This window comes from Ornithorhynchus anatinus, chromosome X1 (genome assembly GCF_004115215.2).
Source record: "Ornithorhynchus anatinus isolate Pmale09 chromosome X1, mOrnAna1.pri.v4, whole genome shotgun sequence".
Lineage (NCBI taxonomy): Eukaryota > Metazoa > Chordata > Mammalia > Monotremata > Ornithorhynchidae > Ornithorhynchus > Ornithorhynchus anatinus.
Window position 1 is genome coordinate 96281936 of NC_041749.1, and position 20568 is coordinate 96302503.

Here is a 20568-nt window from a genome sequence, read left to right on the forward strand (position 1 = left end):
TTAAGCAAACACAACAGCCTAGTGTACATCCGAGCAAGGCCTTTTCCTACTTAAATATCAGTTAACCAGAGGAAGAAAAAACCCTCACCTCAGAAAGCAACTGTAAAGTCATTCTTATTCTAGCTGTCGTTTGCTCTAAATACTCCCTCTCTCCAAACAGGTTCTTCCATTTTCCTCAGTTAACAAAACACCGACAATGCAGATGAGGAAAGACATTCTATAAAGCGCTTCCGATGGAAGCACATTTTTCAAGTTGTCTTCAATATTTGGCCTATGGAACTCTGAGAACCTTGGTATTCCAAGGGCTTAGCACATCGCTCCACATGCAGTAAGAATTCAATAATTAACCTTGTTTGATTGGTCATTACTGGATGCTTTGAGAAATCACATCATTACCGCTGAGGAGTCACTCCTCTCCCAGACTCCAGAAGACAGCAGAGAGGAGGCTAATATCACTGTGGACATCCTAGCCAAATAAATTTCTAGATTTACAGGGTAGAATCCCAGGGATTAAAACACAAGATTGGATATTGAAGATCATCCTCTGTGGAGTAATAAAGACCTTGGCCTTACAGTTAGTCCACTGGAAAGAGCACTACTCTAGGAATAAAGAGTCTCAGGTCTGCCTGAAGCTGGGTAATGTTGGTGAAGACATATGCTCTGTACACTCTGCTGCATTCTGTGCCCCAGCATGACTTGGGGTGGGGTGGGGGGGGAAGAGAGCACGCGTGGGGTTGTGCAAGCCACCCCACTACTATAATCAATTCCTCTGGGCAGGACGCTTATCTGTCGTTTCTGATGGGAAACTCCATGACCAATAAAGACCTGAAACCAATCCACCCAAAATGATTTCTTCACATGCCTAGGAAATACATAAATGTTAACCTTTGCTTTGAAGATCAAAATCATCAAGGAGAAAGCCTGAATCTTGGAAAGAAGGGGTTAAATTGAACTATGCAAATTGCCGGGCCTACATAAACTACTGGATTACTATGAGTATCAGCACAGCATGTCACAAATCTCTTTGTCATGTCACAATTTCCTAAGCTAAGTGGCCTTTGGCAGAATTGAATTCTCAGGGGCCTCACAACTTCTTTTCAAGGTCAAATAACAGGTCACAGTAACCTGGCTTTTTAAAAGTCGTCTCCATTAAAGAGAGAAAATTTCAGCTCTTACTAGTTTTGTTCACTTTTCCTGGGGCTTTCAGAGAAGCATTAAGTGGCCGGTTAACTGTATCTTTCACTCTTAATTTTTTTTTTAACTTTCTTTCTCGCTCCCCTCTACTTCTGGCATCTCACATACCAATGCCATTATGTACTGTCTGCCTTGGTTCTCTTACAAGCTGAAGCATCATGATCCAGCCTGTGCAGTCAGCTCCCTCTTCCCGTCACAGTGATAGCTTCCTCTGTCAGAGCAGACAAACTGACTAAAGCCACAGGCGGAAGCAGCCTAACCACAAGAGCTGAGTTTCTGGTTAGTTCTTTTCTAGGTAAAGTTGGAAAAGTCCCTGTAATGCAAACATTAAAGTCGCAGACACGGGGGAGGCAATGACCAGCCTCTTGAAATGTCCATTATTGGAAAGAGGGTGGGGGGAGGGAGGGAAAGAGAAGGAGGGGAGAGTGTTCTTTTCTTTTTTTTTTTAAAAAAAAAGGAAGTTGCATTGTGTGATGCAAATGCTACTCATTCTGAGAAGTGTTTGCTCTCCCCTGGTTCAATTGAAGTGGCTGTTCTAAGAAAGACTGCTGAGGTAACGTCCTCCTCAAAAAATGTTTTCTTGTAGTGGGCAGTGAAAGAAATGCCCTTTTTGGTAAATAACTTGCTGCAGTGCAGAATAATATTTCAAACCCATATAGAAAACATAAAAAGAAGTAGATTTGGAAGCACGCTGGCCTGGTGGCTAGAGCACAGGGTTGGAAGTCAGAGGACCTGGATTCTAATCCTGGCTCTGCCACTTGTCTGCTGTGTGACCTTGGACAAGTCACTTCACTTCTCTGTGCCTCAGTTACCTCATCTGTAAAATGGGGATTAAGATTGTGAGCCCCATGTGGGACATGGACCATGTCCAACCTCAGTGCTTAGAACAGTGCTTGACACATAGGAAGCACTTAGCACTTAAATACCATTAAAAAGCCAAACAAATCCAAAAAAGGTTTATTAATGACCTTGGTTATTATAAAGATGTAGAAAGAGCTGCTTTTAACAGGTTGATAAATACAAACAAATCAAAGTCTTTGCCTCTCTGCTCTCTCCCCTCCCCCCGCACCTTTCCAGACCTCTCCAAAACCTCCACAAAGCTCCTTCAAACAATAAATACATTCTACTTTTTGGGCCTCTCAGGTTGTAAACTCACACTTTGCATGACTACAAAGAACAAAAATTAATCTTTGAATTTTTCCTCAAAGGCCAGTGAGCATGCCACTTGTCAGCTGTGTGACTGTGGGCAAGTCACTTAACTTCTCTGTGCCTCAGTTCCCTCATCTGTAAAATGGGGATTAAGACTGTGAGCCTCACGTGGGACAACCTGATTACCCTGTATCTACCCCAGCACTTAGAACAGTGCTCTCCACATAATAAGCGCTTAACAAATACCAAATTATTATTATTATTATTTAGATGAAATGAAGCACAGCCAGAGAATGCAATTAACAGACTCGACTTCCTCCCTGGAAGGAAGACTATGTCTAGAGATGGCGCTGGATAAAGACCGTAATAAAGATGAACTTTTGGCCGTTAATAATAGGATCCCAAAGCACTTTGTAAGCTTTAAGTCCCCTCAGGGAGATAGAAAATGATCACTTTTATTTTCCCCAAATGCCAGATGAGAAACCAGCCAGCTGAGGCTTTAACCCTCCAAATGATTACACCAAAAACGGAACCCACTTCTCTAGCTACTAGAGAATGGGAATGGCAATAACTACTACTGTAAAAACACAAAAAAACCCAACAAAACAATTCAGTGAGATAAATTTGGGTATCTTAATTCCAGTTTCACAAAATATCTGGATTACCTAAAGATTTATTAAGTCTTTAACAAGTTTAGGCAGTATCCTGGTTCAAATTTTTAGTTTCTGAATAAAATTATGAACACCCAGCTGATTATATAATCCACAGCAGAGCAGAAGTTTACTTATTATTATTCCCAGATACAGTTAATAGTTGCTTTTGGATGATCGCGAAATCTTCCTAAGTGCCAGTGGTAATAAACCTCACCCATTTCTTGCGAAACCCCTAGAAAAAAAAATGAAGCACTCAATTGTTCTTTGAAGTCATTCAATATCTCAGGTGAAATGCTCTCTGGCCATCTGTTGACTTGTGGGAAGAAATGCTGATGATTCAGGAGGTGTCACTTTTTGTTCCCAGTTGATCTGGGGTTGGTGGAGTTCCATGTAAAGGGTAGTGGGGGAAAGGAATTGTATTGCATTGAACTGTATTGTATTGTATTCTCCTGAGCGCTTAGTACATACAGTGCTCTGCACACGGTAAGCACTCAATATATATGATTGAATGAATGTAAAGGAGTTGGAGCTAGTGCCTTACAGGACCCCATGTGTGGGACAGGGACTGGGTCCGACCTGATAACCTGGTACCCACCCCAGTGTTTAGCATAGGGTAAGTGCTTCACAAATACCCCAATTATTCTTAAAATCATGGGACAGCATAGAACTGAGGTCCTGGCTAACTGCGAGGGACCCCTTTAAGCTCCACTACAAATAGTTCCCAAGCCTGCACAGTACCAGAGAGGTGTTGGCTTTCGAAGCAGGTACTGGGTAATTACCTTCTGCCTACACCTTACCAGGTAGTTTCAATTAGTTAGAGATCCTCCTTCCTGCAACAGCAAAGCACCTTCAAGGACAAGAGACAGCCCTTAAATGAAGCTTTTCATTTTCATCTTCAAAGCACTTTACAGATTTGAACTAATTAAACCTGAGACCAAAGGTGAATCAGCTGCCCCATTTTTCCCTGGGGGCCGGGGGAGGTTGCCCTGGGAGGAGAAGTGATTCAGAAACAGATAAACAGCTTGGGATCATGGGGCTTTGAGTTCCTTCAAGATAAGAAAGGCTATAGAAAATTCGAATTTCTCTGGGCTCCTGGACTCCTGGATCAATCTGCAGTGGTGCCAACCTCCATCAGACTGCCCCAGACCTTTCCACATCTCTCGACTTGCCTGCCTTGTTGCATTCGACCCAAATGAATCCCTTTGGCACATCTCCCACTGTCCCAATTTCCCCCACTCTTGACTCAGGGCTCTCTCACATGCTACACACCCTCTTCCTCCCAAGGCTGCCAAGCACCTTTTTTCCCCTCCCTCTCCTCCTCCCTTCCTTCCACTGAATTGTGTCCCTTAATTAAGTACAAGGGAGGCATGAGCAATCTCTCTTTCCCAACTCCGACGATGCCCGTTGGAATAGAACTAGTGAAGATACCACCCCAAAGAACCTCTGTACGTGGCACATTTAACTATTGATTCTTCATTTCTTTTGCTGTATTCACAGTACACTCCTTTGGCTCCTGAGAAATTCTGTATGAGCTGTTTAACAACCAGATTAATTTGAATCTACCCCAGCACTCGGAACAATTCTTGACACTCAGAAAGCGCTTAACAAATACCATAACAACAATAACACTGTGAGAAGCAGCGTGACCTAGTAGAAAGGGCATGCGCCTGTGAGTAAGAGGGCATGGTTTTAAACTCAGCTCTGCCACTTGTCTACTGTGTGAACTTGGGCAGGTCACTTTACTTTTCTGTGCTTCATTTACCTCACCTATAAAATGGGGAGTAAATCCTCCTCCTCCCTACTTCGAGTGGGAGCCCTATGTGGGACAGGGATAGTGTCCAACCTGCTGATCGTGTATCTACCCCAATGCTTAGAACAGTGCCTGGCACATAGTAAGCGCTTAACCGATACCATTAAAACAATAATAATGTGAGTTCCTAGAGGGCAGAGTGTCTTCCACTTACAGTATCTTGAAAAACACCATCAGGATCAAAATGTGAGCTTTACAATTAAAAATATGACTTGGTGAGGCACATGAGTGAAGTATTAACTGCTGTGGTAAAGGAAAGCAAACTACCGTTCTGTTGGAAACAGTGGGGCACACACAAATGCCAGCAGAGACTCGGTACCCTCTAGAGGGCAGAACATATAAATTCTGGGTGGGTAAATTTAAAGTTAGCAATTGCTTCCCTCAACTCTTGTTACCGCGCCTGCACGCAGAGGGTGGAGAAGTAAGTTTAGCCAATTTGCTCTCAAGCTGAATCCTATGACACGGCCACACTGTTTCCCAGCCAGGGAGCCCATTCCAGATCTGAATCTGCCTCGGCCTCCCCTGAATCTAGTTAACTCTACAGGGGCTTTCTTTAACTTGAGAAAACACTTTGGGAAGAACATGAATATACAGGCATACAATGGCCTCTTTAGTACAGGAAAGGTTAAGTAATACAAAGAAGGCATTTTTCACTATTCTTCCCTCAGGATTGCACAGTAAAACTGTCAATGTACCACTACCCAGACAAATACCAATTTCCCAGGACTTTAACATTCATCAAGAGGCACTCCCTCACTCAGAGTTTATCATAAGAGTTCCAGACAAAGTTTCAACACACTATTGCATATCTGCACATGAGTACAGAAGTTGACAACTCTCTGGCTACTCTTCAATTGCTTGGTTTCTCCCTGCTTCTCACATTAGCATCTGGCAGCATTCAGCAGTCTTTCTGAACCACAGACTGGAGAAATTTGATTGTGCCTGAAATCTGCAGAGAAAGGTCCAAGCCATAGTCAAGTTGGAGACTTCGGGAAAGCTTCCTTCCTTTCTGTTACTCCTTCCTAAATGCCCTCCCACCCCAATTTATTTCTCCCTAGGACCACTGATAGTTGGCAATTATTTATATTAAATTTCCTTCTCTTTGATGGGCAGCAGGGCCCATCAACCAAAATTTCCTCTGTTTCTGTCTCCTCTGATTAGCCTGTACTTCTCCTCTTCCTCCTCCTCCTCTGGTAGCCCCAGATTCCTCACCCCCACCAAATCTTCTGTTCTTGAAGGTTCCTAAAGACCGTCGGTCTCTACTTTGGGAAATAATATTCTGCTTTTCATGAAGCCACTGCTCCCCTCCCTCTGGCAAGATGCCATAGAGCTCAATCCGTTCTTCGTTTGAATGTTATTCATTCCTCCCCACCCCCCTTCCAGCCTCACAGGACTTATGTACACATCTGTAATTTCTTTATTTCTATTAATGTCTGTCTCCCCCTCTAGACGGTAAACTCATTGTGGGCAGGAAATGTATGTTATATTGTACTCTCCCAAGCGCTTAGTACAGAGTGCTCTGCACACAGTAAGTGCTTGATAAATGCGACTGATTGAATGGCTCCTGAACCTGCTGAAGTCCCTATCTGGTGAACAAAACCTGAAAGCCCTCCTGATTCCATCAATCAAACATGAATTTTTTACGACTGAAAAGCTCTGTTTGGTTTAAACTGAGGCTCAGAACGTATTACCAGATTCTTAGGGGATTTTCCACAAGTACAAATTCCAGCAACACTTAGACTAACAGATTGGAGTGGCAATTCCCAGCACATAAGCCAGAAGGTGGCACACCCAGCCACCCTGCCTGGCAAGCGTGCCTTTGGCTGTGGCGTGGGCACCGACTTCTGGCCGCCACCTCCAGTCTGCCACAGAGCCTTCCTCCCTCAGCACTGCCATTCTGAATTCCATGTGGTTGACCAGACTTCCCTGCCCCCCAACCCTTTTACCTCCCTCTTTTTTTTTTTAATGGTATTTGATAAGTGCTTACTAACATCAAGTACTGTTCTAGGAACTGAGATAGATACAATATATTCAAGTTGGACACAGTCCCTGTTCCACATAGGGATCACAGCCTTAATCCTTATTATACAGATGTGGTAATGGAGGCACAGAGAAGCAAAATGATTTGCCCAAGGTCACACAGCAGACAAGTGGCAGATCCGGGATTAGAACTCAGGTCCTCTGATTCCCAAGCCTGTGCTTTATCCACGAGACCACTATACCTTCCCTGGTCCCCTGCTAGCACTCTCTTTTCTTCATCCTGCCACTGCTTGGGCACTGTAGAGGGAGGGGAAAGGAGGAGGAAAGAAAGGAGGAGAACGGGGGGAATGAGACAGCAGTGAGAAACATGGGGGTGGCAGCCCTGACTCCTCTGGGAGCTCAGCATTCACCCTATCGTCTTTCCTCTAGTGGCCCTGGGAATCAGCCTGGCAGCCAACAAACATTCCCTTCCAGTGTTGGCTAGAGATTGACTTGATGAGGAGAAAGTGCCATCCCTTCCTGAACTTCTCTCTTTCCACTATTTGAAATAAGTTTGCTCTTTGGTAAGATCCTTTATGACAGATTTCTGAAGAGACCAAGTGCACTAAAATGTGCTATCCGAGGCACTGAGAAGGCAGCGATACTTCAGGGAAAGAGTTATTGAAATGAACTAAGCCAATATTTAGTAAAGAGGCCTGGTCACCCTCTGTAAGAAAAAAAAAAGAGTACTCAAATAGCCCTACTCTTTCTAGGGCTGAGGGGCAATAGTAGATAATAAGTAGGGAGTGGCACCAAATTCAGATTAGTCACCTGGGTGTGGAAGTTCCTCCTCTGGCCAGGGTGATAGGTGAATCTCTCCTCCCCCTTTTACACACACATACACACATCATCTGATCTTCCTTGGTGACTGCAAAGCAATACATCCACCTACCCCTCATGCTTTGTTTCAGAAAAAGGCCATAACAACTAGGCTTTTTACCTCACTAGCTACATTAACCAGATGAGTGCCCCCAGAACATTACACTTTCCTCCATCCCTGTCTTCTACATGAACACCTGCAAGGCTGTAGCTAGCTCTATATGAGATGCCATACTGGTAGAGATTCTTGCGTTACTGAAAATGGAAATCTATTCAATACACTGCTCCATGTATAGTGACTGATGTAGAGTCTCTTCTGGACTGGATGCTCAATCCTGCCCGACAGAATCTCCCTCTTCCCTTTTCTGGGAGATGCCATTCTCTTCATGACTGCTGGCCCAGCAATACTGGGGAGAGGAAAAAACCCAGGAGGAATTCAGAGAAGCAGCGTGGCCTAGGATAAAGAGCACAAGCCCGAGAGTCAGAGGAGCTGGGTTCTAATTCCGACTCCACCACGTCTGCAGTATTACCTGGGGCAAGTTGCTTCACTTCTGGTACTCAAGTTTCCTCATCTATAAAATGGGGATTAAGACTGTGAGCTCTATGTGGGACAGGGACTGTGTCTAACCCAATTAACTTGTACCTACCCCAGTGCTTAGTACAGTGCCTGGCCAATAGTAAATGCTTAACAAATGCCACAATGATGATGATGATGATGATCTACAGCCAAAGACCAGGGGCAGTAAGCTTCCAGCAATTACAGTCTCTGATTTGTCACTGTCCATGCATGTGCAGACATGCACGAAGAAGTGCACCTGAGAGTAGGTGAATCCTTCCATAACTGTCTTTAGAATGCAAATCTTTGATGGGCAACCATCATGCCTTTTGCATGCCAACCTAAGGCACTACACATACAGCCGTTACTTTCAACAGCTCGAAATAGTCACAAAATTTCAAGCAGCTTTTGGAGAGGTGATGCTTCAGATGTAGCACTCAAGTTAACCATGTCGGGTTTGGGTGTAGGGTGGAAATAATCAATTGACATACCTAAGAACAGAAGGCAGATTGATAAGGCAAAAGGAGTAAACTCTGGGCAATGAGGAGCTCTATAAGCAGAGGTTTTCAACCTAGTGTTATCATCCAGTACCTTGGTGCAGAGGAGTTAGGGCATGGTTTTAAAAATCAAAATGCTTTCTGAACAAAGCCATAAGACAAAACTTGTTAAGTGTGTGCCACAGGTTGAAACCCATAGTCAGTCCGTAAAATAGATGGGCTTAATGTCATGGCATTGCCTTTTTTTGACATTTACCTTCCATCCTTATAATTATCTTAGATGAGCATAGTCCGCTTATTCACTTGAGACTTGACTTCCTTAGTAATTTGTCTTGAAAAATGTGAAGAAATATAATATGCTGGTACTTTGCTATATTTGATACAATTTTCTCAGGACTATACATACCACTATTCCACATATTAGCCTGAATTCCTTTAGGCTAAAATAGATTATCCCAAAAACTACTGTTTAGGGTCAAATATTGTGCAGCATGATTTCTATTTACAAAAAATCTACTCTGTGCCAAAAACTGCACTATGTGCTGGGGTAGTCACAAGACAATCATATCAGACGCAGTCCTGGCCCACTTGGGGCTTACAGACACTGCACCGAATATAAATTTAACATTGGAAATGCTGCAAAATCAAAATTTGCTTAAAAAACCAAATCACTTGAAAAAATAGCAGTTGACTCCTCATGTCAGCTGCAATGCCTTTGGCAGATAAAATCCTTTACAATATAGATAAAACTGAGAATCAAATTTTCTACTGACATGTGGTCAGTATTTATAAGTCAATGAAGTGCTGCAATTGTTCCTACTGAAAAAAAAACACCCAAAAACAAAAAAACAAAAATCGAGAATTTCCTACCGCTTTCTGTGTGGGGCTGTGATGAGGCATACTGTGGAGTCACAGTATATTTTAAAGCACATGTATGCTTCCTGTCCAAGTTGATTTAGATGTGAACATCTTTCTAGTACCAAGTGATACTTTAAAGCAAGCTCTAGAATGAGAAGTGTCACTACTGAAGCAGTTTCAGTGCCATGTTTAGAAGATTTACATGGACAAAAGGGCTTTTATAGTAATGCCTCTTTCACTATCCGATAATCTGAGGTTTATCTTAAAATACAAACTGTTTCCGCTACAAAGCTGCAAAGTGAAGCTGTGGTTCTGAGCAATGACGGTGGAGTTGGGGTGCAGCAATAATACTGGGGAGAGAAACCATAAGTACATATTGCTGTTCCATCAAATAGGGATAATGAGGCTAATCTTGCCACCCAGCCAGCTCCAAAGATAAGTCTGGAAAGACAGTACAGCTGCAGCCACCTTTTGCTGGAAATGGATTATGTCAAGTCAATTTGATAAACCTCCATTTACCCAATAGCTTGGGGTCAGGGTGGGCAGCCCCAGCCCTGGGGAGCTCATCTGGGGCTGCTCTACTCCACAGCATTAGAAGTGGGTAAAGCGGAGCTTCCTGTCTGTTTTCCTGACTGTTGCAGTCCCCGGTTGTTTCCTGGGCTTTCAAGAGGCCCAGGTGACACAAGGGGAACTCAACCTGACTCCTGTAGTAGAACTGCTATTTATTAAGAGGTGTGTGTGTGTGTGTGTGTGTGTGTGTGTAACTTTACATGTCTCAAACAGAATTTATCTTCCCACCCAAACCCTGTCCTCCCCCTCACTTTCCCATCACTGTAAACGGCACCACCATTCTTCCTGTCTCACAAGCCCGTAACCTTGGCGTTATCCTTGACTCCTCTCTCTCTCATTCAACTCACATATTCAATCCATCACTAAATCCTGTGGGCTCCACCTGCACAACATTGCTAAAATCCACTCTTTCCTCTCCATCCAAACTACTACCACGTTAATCCAATCGCTTATCCTATCCCACTTTGATTACTGTATCAGCCTCCTTGCTGACCTCCCAGCCTTCTGTCTCTCCCCACTCCCCAGTTATTCATTCATTCAATCATATTTAATGAGCGCTTACTGTGTGCAGAGCACTGTACTCAGTGCTTGGAAAGTACAATTCAGCGACAGAGACAATACCTGTGCGCAATGGGTTCAGAGTCTAGAAGGGGGGAGACAGGCATCAAAACAAGTAAACAGACATGAACAGCATCAATATAAATAAATAGAATTATAGATATATGAATTTCATTAAGATAAATAGAATTATAAATATGTACATATATACACAGGTCCTGGGGTGAGGGTGGTAAAAGCAAAAGAGAGCGAGTTGGGGTGATAGCGGTGGGGGGAGCAGAGAAAAAGGGGGGCCATACTTCACTCTGCTGCCAGGATCATTTTTCTACAAAAACATTCAAGCCATGTTTCCCCTCTCCTCAAGAACCTCCTGTGCTTGCCCATCCACCTCTGTATCAAACAGAAACTCCTCACAATTGGCTTTAGAGCATTCAATCACCTTGCCCCCTCCTACTTCACCCTCTTACTACAACCCAGCCCGCACACTTTGCTCCTCTAATGCTAACCTACTCACCGTACGTACCTCAATCTCGTCTACTTCACCGCCGACCTCTTGCCCATGTCCCGCCTCTGGCCTGGAATGCCCTCCCTACTCATATGCGACAGACAAATACTCTCCCCGCTCCTTCAAAGCCTTATTGAAGGCACATCTCCTCCAAGAGGCTTTCCCTGACTAAGCCCTCCTTTCCTCTTCTCTCACTCCCTTCCACATTGCCCTGACTTGCTCCCTGTAGTCACCCCCCAACCCTCCAGCCCCCCAGCACTTATGTACATTTTTGTAATTTATTCATTTATATTAATGTCTGTCTCCCCCTCTAGACTGTAAACTTCTTGGGGGCAGGGATTATGTCTGTAATAGTGTACTCTCCCAAGCACTTAGTACAGTGCTCTGCACAAAGTAAGCGCTCAATAAATACGACTGTGTGTGTGTCTGTATACATGAGCGCATGCAGAGCATCGTACTATACACTGGTAAAGAGTACATAGTTCAGAGGTTATATATGGTTCCTGGCCCTCCAGGGGCTCCCCATCTAAGAATACAGTGGGGAAGCTTTGGGTGACAGGCATATTAGGAAAGATAAAGTAAGATAAAATACAAAAACGACATAAAGGGCCAAGTTAGGAGTCTGACAAGTCCAGTGGTAAAAGGGACCGTTGGAGCCTCAGTGTGCAGCTGCCCGAACCATCGCGAGTCCAGTCCCAACAAAAGCTTTCTGATGGTCTAATAATTGGAAAGACTTAAATCCCCCCCTGCCCCATGGGCCCCAGACACCTCCAGAGCAAGGGCTGCGGATAGAAAGGCAGGAGGTAGGGGATTCTGGGGGTTTCTGTTCTCTCCTTAGAGACAAAACAAGGAAGTGGCCAAGAAATCTTCGGGGGTAGAATTGAGGAATTTTCTCCTCTAATTCACTCACTTCTCTGGGACTCAGGAAATGGAACCAGGATACTGACAAATCAGCTTGTCTGGGGCTGTAGGGATAGTATTTGGTTCTGAGTTCTCCCCTTAGGGCTCGTGCAAGGTTTTGAGGATCTGAAGGAGGAAGAGGATGTGGCTAAGGGGAGATGAAGAAAAGAACAAATCACCCTGGACTCCCAGGTGTTCCGCAGTCTAGGATGACCTGGGGTCTGCTGTCTTCTTGGGTCGGACAAGTTCCAATCTAAACCTGATGGTGTTGAGCAGAAATAGATTCTCTCTCTCTTTCCCCTCCTCTTTCCTCTCTCTGCCACCCACCAAAATCCAGGATAGAAATGGTAACCAAACATCCTTCAGCCATTTTTTCTGGCTCTTGGTCAGACACTAATCCTGGCTCCACCGCTTGTCAGCTGTGTGACTTTGGGCAAGTCACTTAACTTCTCTGTGCCTCAGGTACCTCATCTGTAAAATGGGGATTATGACTGTGAGGCTCCATGTGGGACAACTTGATCACCTTGTAATAATAATGTTGGTATTTGTTAAGTGCTTGCTATGTGCAGAGCACTGTTCTAAGTGCTGGGGTATACAAGGTAATTAGGTTGTCCCACATGAGGCTCACAATCTTAATCCCCATTTTACAGATGAGGTAACTGAGGCACAGAGAAGTTAGGTGACTTGCCCACAGTCACCCAGCTGACAGGTGGCAGAGCCGGGATTCGAACCCATGACCTCTGATTCCCAAGCCCGTGTTCTTTCCACTGAGCCACGCTGCTTCTCGCACTTAGAACACTGCTTTGCACATAGTAAGTACTTAATAAATGCCATCATTATTATTATTATCTTGAGCTCTGGGGCAAACAACCTCCTCACCCAGGGTACTTCATTCAAACTAAATTTAAACATGGTTTTACTGGAGACTCTCAGTTGCCAGAAAAAACTTTGGGAGCTGCCAAGAGATGTGCCAATGGGGTGGAAGAATTGCCAGACGTGTATGGCTACCACAATCAATCAATTGTCTTTACTGCATACTTACAGTGTGTGGAGCACCAAACTAAGCACTTGGGAGAGACCAACCCAACCGAGTTAGTAGACATGTTCCCTCCCCATAAATGGTGCTAACCAGTGCTCAGACTGTGGTTGGCACTTGACAAAGACACTATATAGTCTAAGTAGGGGGAATGTGCTTTTCAAACGGGGCAGAATTGTTCTGTGTTTAAAGTTCCAAATCGCCACTCTGATTAACACACTGTTTCTTGGTTTCCTGTTGGTGTTTTTTTATGGTATTTGTTAAGCACTTACTATGTGCTAAGCACTGTACTAAGCACTGGGGTAGATATAAGATAGGTTAAACACAGTCCATGTCCCAAATGGGGCTCACAGTTTTCATGCCCATTTTACTGCTAAGGTAACTGAGGCACAGAGAAGTCAAAAGCATGGTTAGACCCAAGTTCTTCTGAATCCCAGGATCATGCTCTATCCACTAGGCCACACTGCTTCTCGGGATATGCGGGTTCTTCAAACACTGCCTTGAATTGATCTATTCGAATGTGTATTTTTTCTTCTCTCTCAGGAAGTGGCAAGATCCTCTCTGGCAGTGCTAACTTCACAGTTACAACCGGTGCTGACAACTTTGCTCTTTACCTCACAGTAAAGGATTGTGCAAAATCAGGAGCTGATTTGGAAAGGTTGACTGCTCCTGGCCAAGTTTAGCTCAGCTTCAGTTGCTCCTCTTCTTTCAGGAGCTCTCAAACATCAGTAGATTTCAAGATCAACAGATTCTCCTACAGACTGTGAGCTGCTTGAGGCAGAGAGCATGTCTACCAACTCCATTATATTGTACTTTTCCAAGAGCCTAGTATAACGCTCTGCACACAGTAGGCACTCAATAAATACCATAGGCTGATTGATTAGTAGATGGCCAAGAAGCCAGAAAAGGAGTTTGCTTTCTTGAAAGCTAGCACACCTCATCCACAACAGTAGCACACACAGGTAACTTGGATGCCTCCTGAGTTAGGCAGATCCTCTCTTTTTACCTTAGATATTTCTTAATGTGATGTCAAATTAAGTTTCTGATTAATAAATGTCATTTATTGAGCACTTACTGTATGCAGAGCATATATTCCCTCTTCTTCAGGAAACCTTAGACCCTAATGTCCCTCGACAATTTCATAGGTGATCAATAGAGGTTATCAGGTTTTCTGGCTTTCAAACTCAAGTCATATTTTCAAGAGAGGTCAGAGGACACTCACAAGGAGATTTTTTTTTCTCTCACTATAAAGTGGAAGTGTCAAAAATTTCTCCTTTACTGAACTACTGGCTTGTGGGGCAGGGAGTACTTGAGGTGAGTAATTGTTCAGATACTCAGTGACATTTCTGTTCCCAAAAAAGGGCTAGACTTGTCCTGGGAGAGTCCTGGGTGAGGGGAGGAGGGGAAAAAAAAAGATGGAGGAATGGAGAGTTTGGGGGGAGGGGTGGTTTTGGGTGGGATACAGTCTCTTGGAAATTTGTGTGAAAGAAAAATCTGGGCGTACTTGCATGGAATCATATTTTTCCTTTTTTAAAAAAATCCACCCCAAATACTCACCATATATTATTATCATTGTTATGATTATTGTCACAATATTTTTATTTTCCTTTTCTTAAAAAAATTATTACAATATTTGCTAAGTTCTACTATGTGTCAAGCACTGCTCTAAGCAATGGGGGTAGATACAAGGTAATCAGATCAGATCCAGTCCCTATTCTACATGGGGCTCACAGTCTAAGGAAGAGGAAGAACAGGCCTTGACTCCCCATTTAACAGCTGAGAAAACTGAAGCCCAGAGACGATAAGTGACTTTCTCAAGTTCACACAGCAGGCAACTGGCAGGGCTGGGATTAGAACCCAGGGCCTCCAACTCCCAGGTCTGTGTTCTTTCCACTAGGCCACGCTGCTCCCCAATAGCACTTATCTCAATCACACTAGGGTATATGTAGGTTTCCATGTCAACACACTCCTGCCAAGTATGTTTTATATCCATTAGATTTTGCAAGAAATGAAGACCCTAAACCCACTCTTACTGTGGTCTATGGGAGATGCTCATATTGGAGAAACAGCCAGGCCTAATAATTGGCAACTGCTACAGTGCAAGTGCTCCTGAATGTGGAGCTTTGGGGAATCTTAAGTTTCATGCTACAGGAGAATTTGGTGTATGTGTATATAACATCTCTATATAAGTATGTACAAACAATTTGTATAGAGCAAAGTATATGGGTAGCAGTGCCATATTCATCTACCACCCCATCAAATTCCACCAATGTTAAGGTGTAGAAGTTCATCAGTATCACCAGATTTTCTCTACAGCATGGCAGGCTTGAGCTTCCTTTCCATGAGGAAAACAGGGATGCTTCACTATCTTTTTTTCTTTTTATGTTGGCTGTCCAGTGACTTCCTCTCCATATTTAAAATGGCAGTGAATGTATAAATCACCTAGACCGGAATCTCACCCAGCTGCACACCTGGCTTCAGGTAGAATTCCACAGCCAATCACCATTCATCTCTGCCAGTTCCCTTCACCGGCCTCTCCCTCAGGGGGATTCCTCCACAAGGATTTGCCTTCAGAATCAATTCCACCCAGCTCTCCAAACAATAGTCCTTTCTCCATCTTGGCTGATAATTAAAGGGGTGAAACTGGCAGATTTACTTCCCTTCTGAACCTCACCTACCTGTTCAAAACACCTGGTGTTTCTGACCAAGTCTGATATGCCTATTGAAGGTCTTTAGATACCATCATTTTTAGGCTCTCGGACACAGAAATGTGCAATGCGTGACTAATGTGGGATCCACGAGGGCTGAATTTCCTCTAGCGTGGTCAATCCAGGGGGCTAAGGAGCCTGAACAATACAATCGAGGAGGTTTTCAGGCAGCAGAGGTTGCGATTTGGAGCCTGCTAATCCCCTATCAGGTGACTGCTCACAAGACTTCTTTAAGCCCTCATTACTGAAACAGAGACACAGAACTAGGCCGGAGGTTTCAGTGACCCCAAAGTAACTCGGATAACTTCAAATCAACCTCAGGAGGATTTAGATCTGCACATTAAAGATGTTCTGTAACTTCAGTGGGGGGAAAAAGGGAAAATGTCTTAAAAGATTTATAGCCTAAGAAATAAAACCCCAGGCCACATCTTCCTTGAACTGAGCAACTTATGATTTGGAAGGTTAAAACTTATGTGTGCATTCTTTTTTGCATATTTTTGGTATATGCCTCACAAGGTACACCCCCAAAATATGAATCCTCTGAATCTAATACTGGCCCTTAAAATGTGAAAAATAGGGCAGTGATTTGTGAGTGTGTATATACATATATATATGTACGTGTGTGTGTGTGTGTGTGACATGTCAGGCAGAAATATCTCTGACAAAGCCCAGTCAGTACAGGATTTTGGAAGAATGTAACAGTTATAAATTCCCAACTGCAATCAAATAAACAATTTCAAACTGAAAGGCTGCATTTATTGCGGCAGTGACTTCCTCAGAAGCTTACACATACATAAGCAAGCCTGAGTTTAAGCTTGTTTACTTGAAATGCTTTCAAATTACAGCAGCAAAAATGGGAGCAATCATTTAGGATACCACACTATTGGACAGACTCCTCACAGACTTACTAACAGCCCCTTGCTAACCTGGGGTGTGTGGGGAGGGGAGGTGGGTGGGGGTGGGGGGTGGGGGGCACTGCATAACTTTCCAAACTGAATGGTTTCCCTTCCCTCAGAGTAGGCCAATTAAAACCATATAAAAAAAAAAAAAGCTACCTAGACTTTACAGTTCATACCTCCTAACCTTGCCACACACAAACACATGAACATTTTAATGAGGTTTAGAAACCACAGGTATGAAGCGGCAGATGGCTCGAACTCCCACAGCATAAATTCAGATCCTCCAAAAGGCCTCTTTTGCCAGCCTCATGGTGGTGAAATACGCTAAAAGGTTAGATTGTAATAATAATAATAATAATGTTGGTATTTGTTAAGCGCTTACTATGTGCCGAGCACTGTTCTAAGCGCTGGGGTATACATAGGGGAATCAGGTTGTCCCACATGGGGCTCACAGTCTTAATCCCCATTTTACAGATGAGGGAACTGAGGCACAGAGAAGTTAAGTGACTTGCCCACAGTCACACAGCCGACAAGTGGCAGAGCTGGGATTCGAACTCATGAGCCCTGACTCCAAAGCCCATGCTCTTTCCACTGAGCCACGCTGCTTCTCTAAGACAACACCACTCTCTTCTCTGTCTCCTGGGCCCAAAACCTTGCCTTCCTTTAATTTGGGATTCAAATATCTTTTTTCATAGGATACATACCTGACCTAAAGCAAAGAGTATCCCTAAAGCACTGAGCAAAGGTGAGCAAAATCACATTAGACTAAATCGTTCTGTTGCAGAGTGGTAACATATAAACTCACACCACAAACTCCTTTTAGAACTCCACAGCCCAAACCAAATGGCACATGAGAGAATTTTCACTCACCTTTATCATTTCAGCAACATAACTTTCTGGCCCTGTGTATTCAGTGGAATCCTTTACCTTCACCAAGACAATGAAGCATAAATAATGCCACATGTTGTGTTCCTCTTTAATATGTTCTTCAAAAGTGACTGTCTTGTTATCAAACTTATCTCGTTCCAAGCCTAAAAGGAGAAGTACACCATCCCTCTTTTAATTTTATGGTTTAGAAAAAAGTACCAACAGAATAGGTTTTATGGGAAAAAAAAGAAACATCTTAGGGCTTCATGTGTGACTTGGTAACGAATCAGAAAAGTAGTAATTTATGTAAACTTTAATACCTGTACCAACATACATGTTACTGTGCATAGGCTCAGTTCGCTCAAGCAAATTATATGAGGCCTCAGGTACGAGGATAAATTGGTTAAACAAAAAAGATAAATTTTTTAATATCAATAACCCATACTGTCAGAAGTAGTAACTGAGATGATAATTGTGTTATTTGTTAAGCGCTTACTCTATGCCAAGCACTGTACTAAGTGCTGGCGTAGATACAAGATAATCAGGTCCCACATGGGACTCGCAGTTTAAGTAGGAGGGGGAACAGGTATTGAATGCCCATTTTTACAGATGAGGGAACTGAAGCACAGACAAGTTAAGTTACCTGCCCAAAGTCACATGGCAGTAATGATAATAATAATAATAATGATAATTATGGCATTTGTTAAGTGTTACTATGTGCCAAGCACTGTTCTAAGCACTGAGGTAGATACAAGGTAATCAGGTTGGACACAGTCCCTGTCCCACATGGGGCTCACAGTCTCAACCCCCATTTTACAGGTGAGGTAACAATCCAAGTCCTCTGACTTCCAGGCCCATGCTCTTTCCACTAGGCCATGCTGCTTCCTAATTTTATCTAAATCTGTTTTAATCTGACAATTTCCTCTTGATTCCCAGAAGATGGTTTACACAATGTTTTAAATATGTTATCTAGAATCAAAACAATTTATTTGGCAGCTCGTGTTCCTCAGGATTCTTTTCATGATTGATTACTTGTTTTGCGAACAATGCTTTTCATTGAACACCGACCTCGCTGCATTTTGCAGGGCATATTTCAGAGATACTCAGGACCTGAATGCAAGATACTCCCGTCTATTCAGGCTTCAGAGTCTGTTGAATGTAAGGAGCGGGATCAGAGAGAAAGAGGAAATTGAAGAATGGTTCACATGAAATAAGCAGAGGGGCATCAATTATGAATACAGCATGGCCCAGTTCTAACATCTCTTCCTTTATCCATCTACTGTACCTTGTGGCCCCAGCATTCCTGTTCTAAATAAGGTAGAAAGAGAAGATGGTTTATACGATGCATTTTCAAACTCTGAGTACAGATGCTGCAGAGTTCTGACTAGGCCACTCCATACTTAGGAAACTCAGGGAGAGGTCTAGCAACGGTTATGGCTCAGATTTCTCTGAGTCTTCCAGCAGAAATGGCCTTCAGCTCTGCTTGGCTTTTAGGTGAGCCAGCTGGAGTTGGGCAGCAGACATTGCACTCACCACAAATGAAACACGTGGTCTTTAAAATCTCTTCTTTCTTCTGCTTTTCACTTCTCAAGTCTGCAAAAGTGTCAATAATGACCCCAAAAATCAGATTAAGGACAATAATGATCACCATGAAGAAGAACAAGAGGTCGTAAATCACTCTTGCAGCAAAGAGGGGCTCCTGTAAGAAAAGAAGCGTCTGAATTAATTCCAATTTTTTATCCTTATCACTTTGCTTCCCGACAGCTCAGTGGCAAAACAGTGTCAAGAAATCGCACTCAAAGATCTCAAACTAGACAGCTTTGCCATCGGCTGTCAGGGCATCCTGAAATATGCTAGTGGCCAGAAAAATCTTCCTCTCCCTATTTGCAGGAGTGAGTGAACACCAATGCTTTGTACAGCTGAACTGTACAACTGCAGTCACTTCTCTGATAAACACATGTGTTTATTCCACATTCCGGACAGAAGGCTATTTAGGAATCAGGGAACGTTCTCCCCACAGGATGTGCCTGTCTGAATACAGCACAAGGTTGTGTTCAGGCATGCAGCATCAAGCGAGGCCTTCCCCGACTAAGCCTTCATTTCCTCTATTCCATTTCCCTTCTGCATCACCCTTGCCCTTGGATTTGTAACCCCTATCCCCCCTACTCTCAGCCCCACAGCACTTGTGTCCATATCCAAAATTCATTTTAATGTCTGTCTCCCCCTCTAGACTGTAAGCTCCTTGTGGGCAGGCAACGTGTCTACCAGCTCTGTCGTACTGGACTCTCCCAACTGCTTAGTACAGTGCTCTGCACACAATAAGCATTTAGTAAATACAATTGATTGGTTGGGAACTCTAGTGCAGGTTTCCGGAAATATGGGATACTTTCCTCTTTAGAAAGCATTATACGTTGGTAGTTCTTGCCGTTTATGTGAAACAGTACTTGAACGTACACTTATGGGAGGTAGCAGGTTTGAAAATTTATTCAGTTATTCCCGATCACTTACGGAATGGAAAACAGAGGCCATTCGTTCTAGACTGCTACTAGTCAGCCATTAAGTGAACACGCTACAGTAGAGAAGCATTTTTTTATAAAGTAAATCCAGATACCCTTATTTTCTTGGCTATTTCTCCCCCTCCCTTTCCTCTTCAGTATATATTTAAACTCATTTGCGTAGCCCTAGCACACCCCCACCCCACCCTCTTTTCTCTTCCTTCCCCTTCAGTATGAATTTACCTCTTTGGATGGCTTTCTCAGTACATCTCCTACTCCACCCCCACTTCTCAGTCCATGACTCAGTACAGTAACAATGCACATCAGTAAAGTCTCGCACGTATGTTCTTTATCTTCTTCCTCAATTTCTTCTCCAGAAATTAATTCTATTAATACAGCAAATAATAATGGGTTTAAAATATGAGAAGATACAGATCATTACTTTTTCCCTGAATGGCATCCTACTGGGCGATTT

At 43.4% G+C, this 20568-nt stretch overlaps 1 protein-coding gene across 9 annotated transcripts in view; it reads right to left on the reverse strand.

Annotated features, from left to right (window-relative positions):
* The window catches only part of ITPR1 (inositol 1,4,5-trisphosphate receptor type 1), a 336719-nt gene that overhangs the window by 17206 nt on the left and 298945 nt on the right, over positions 1–20568 (reverse strand). For all 9 annotated transcript variants that reach the window (XM_029050132.1, XM_029050131.1, XM_029050126.1 and 6 more), the window contains 3 exons: positions 20337–20479; positions 19132–19297; positions 17602–17762 (listed from right to left, as the gene is read on the reverse strand). In XM_029050132.1, the coding sequence (XP_028905965.1) occupies positions 17602–17762; positions 19132–19297; positions 20337–20479 (470 nt within the window). The remainder of the gene's footprint in view (positions 1–17601; positions 17763–19131; positions 19298–20336; positions 20480–20568) is intronic.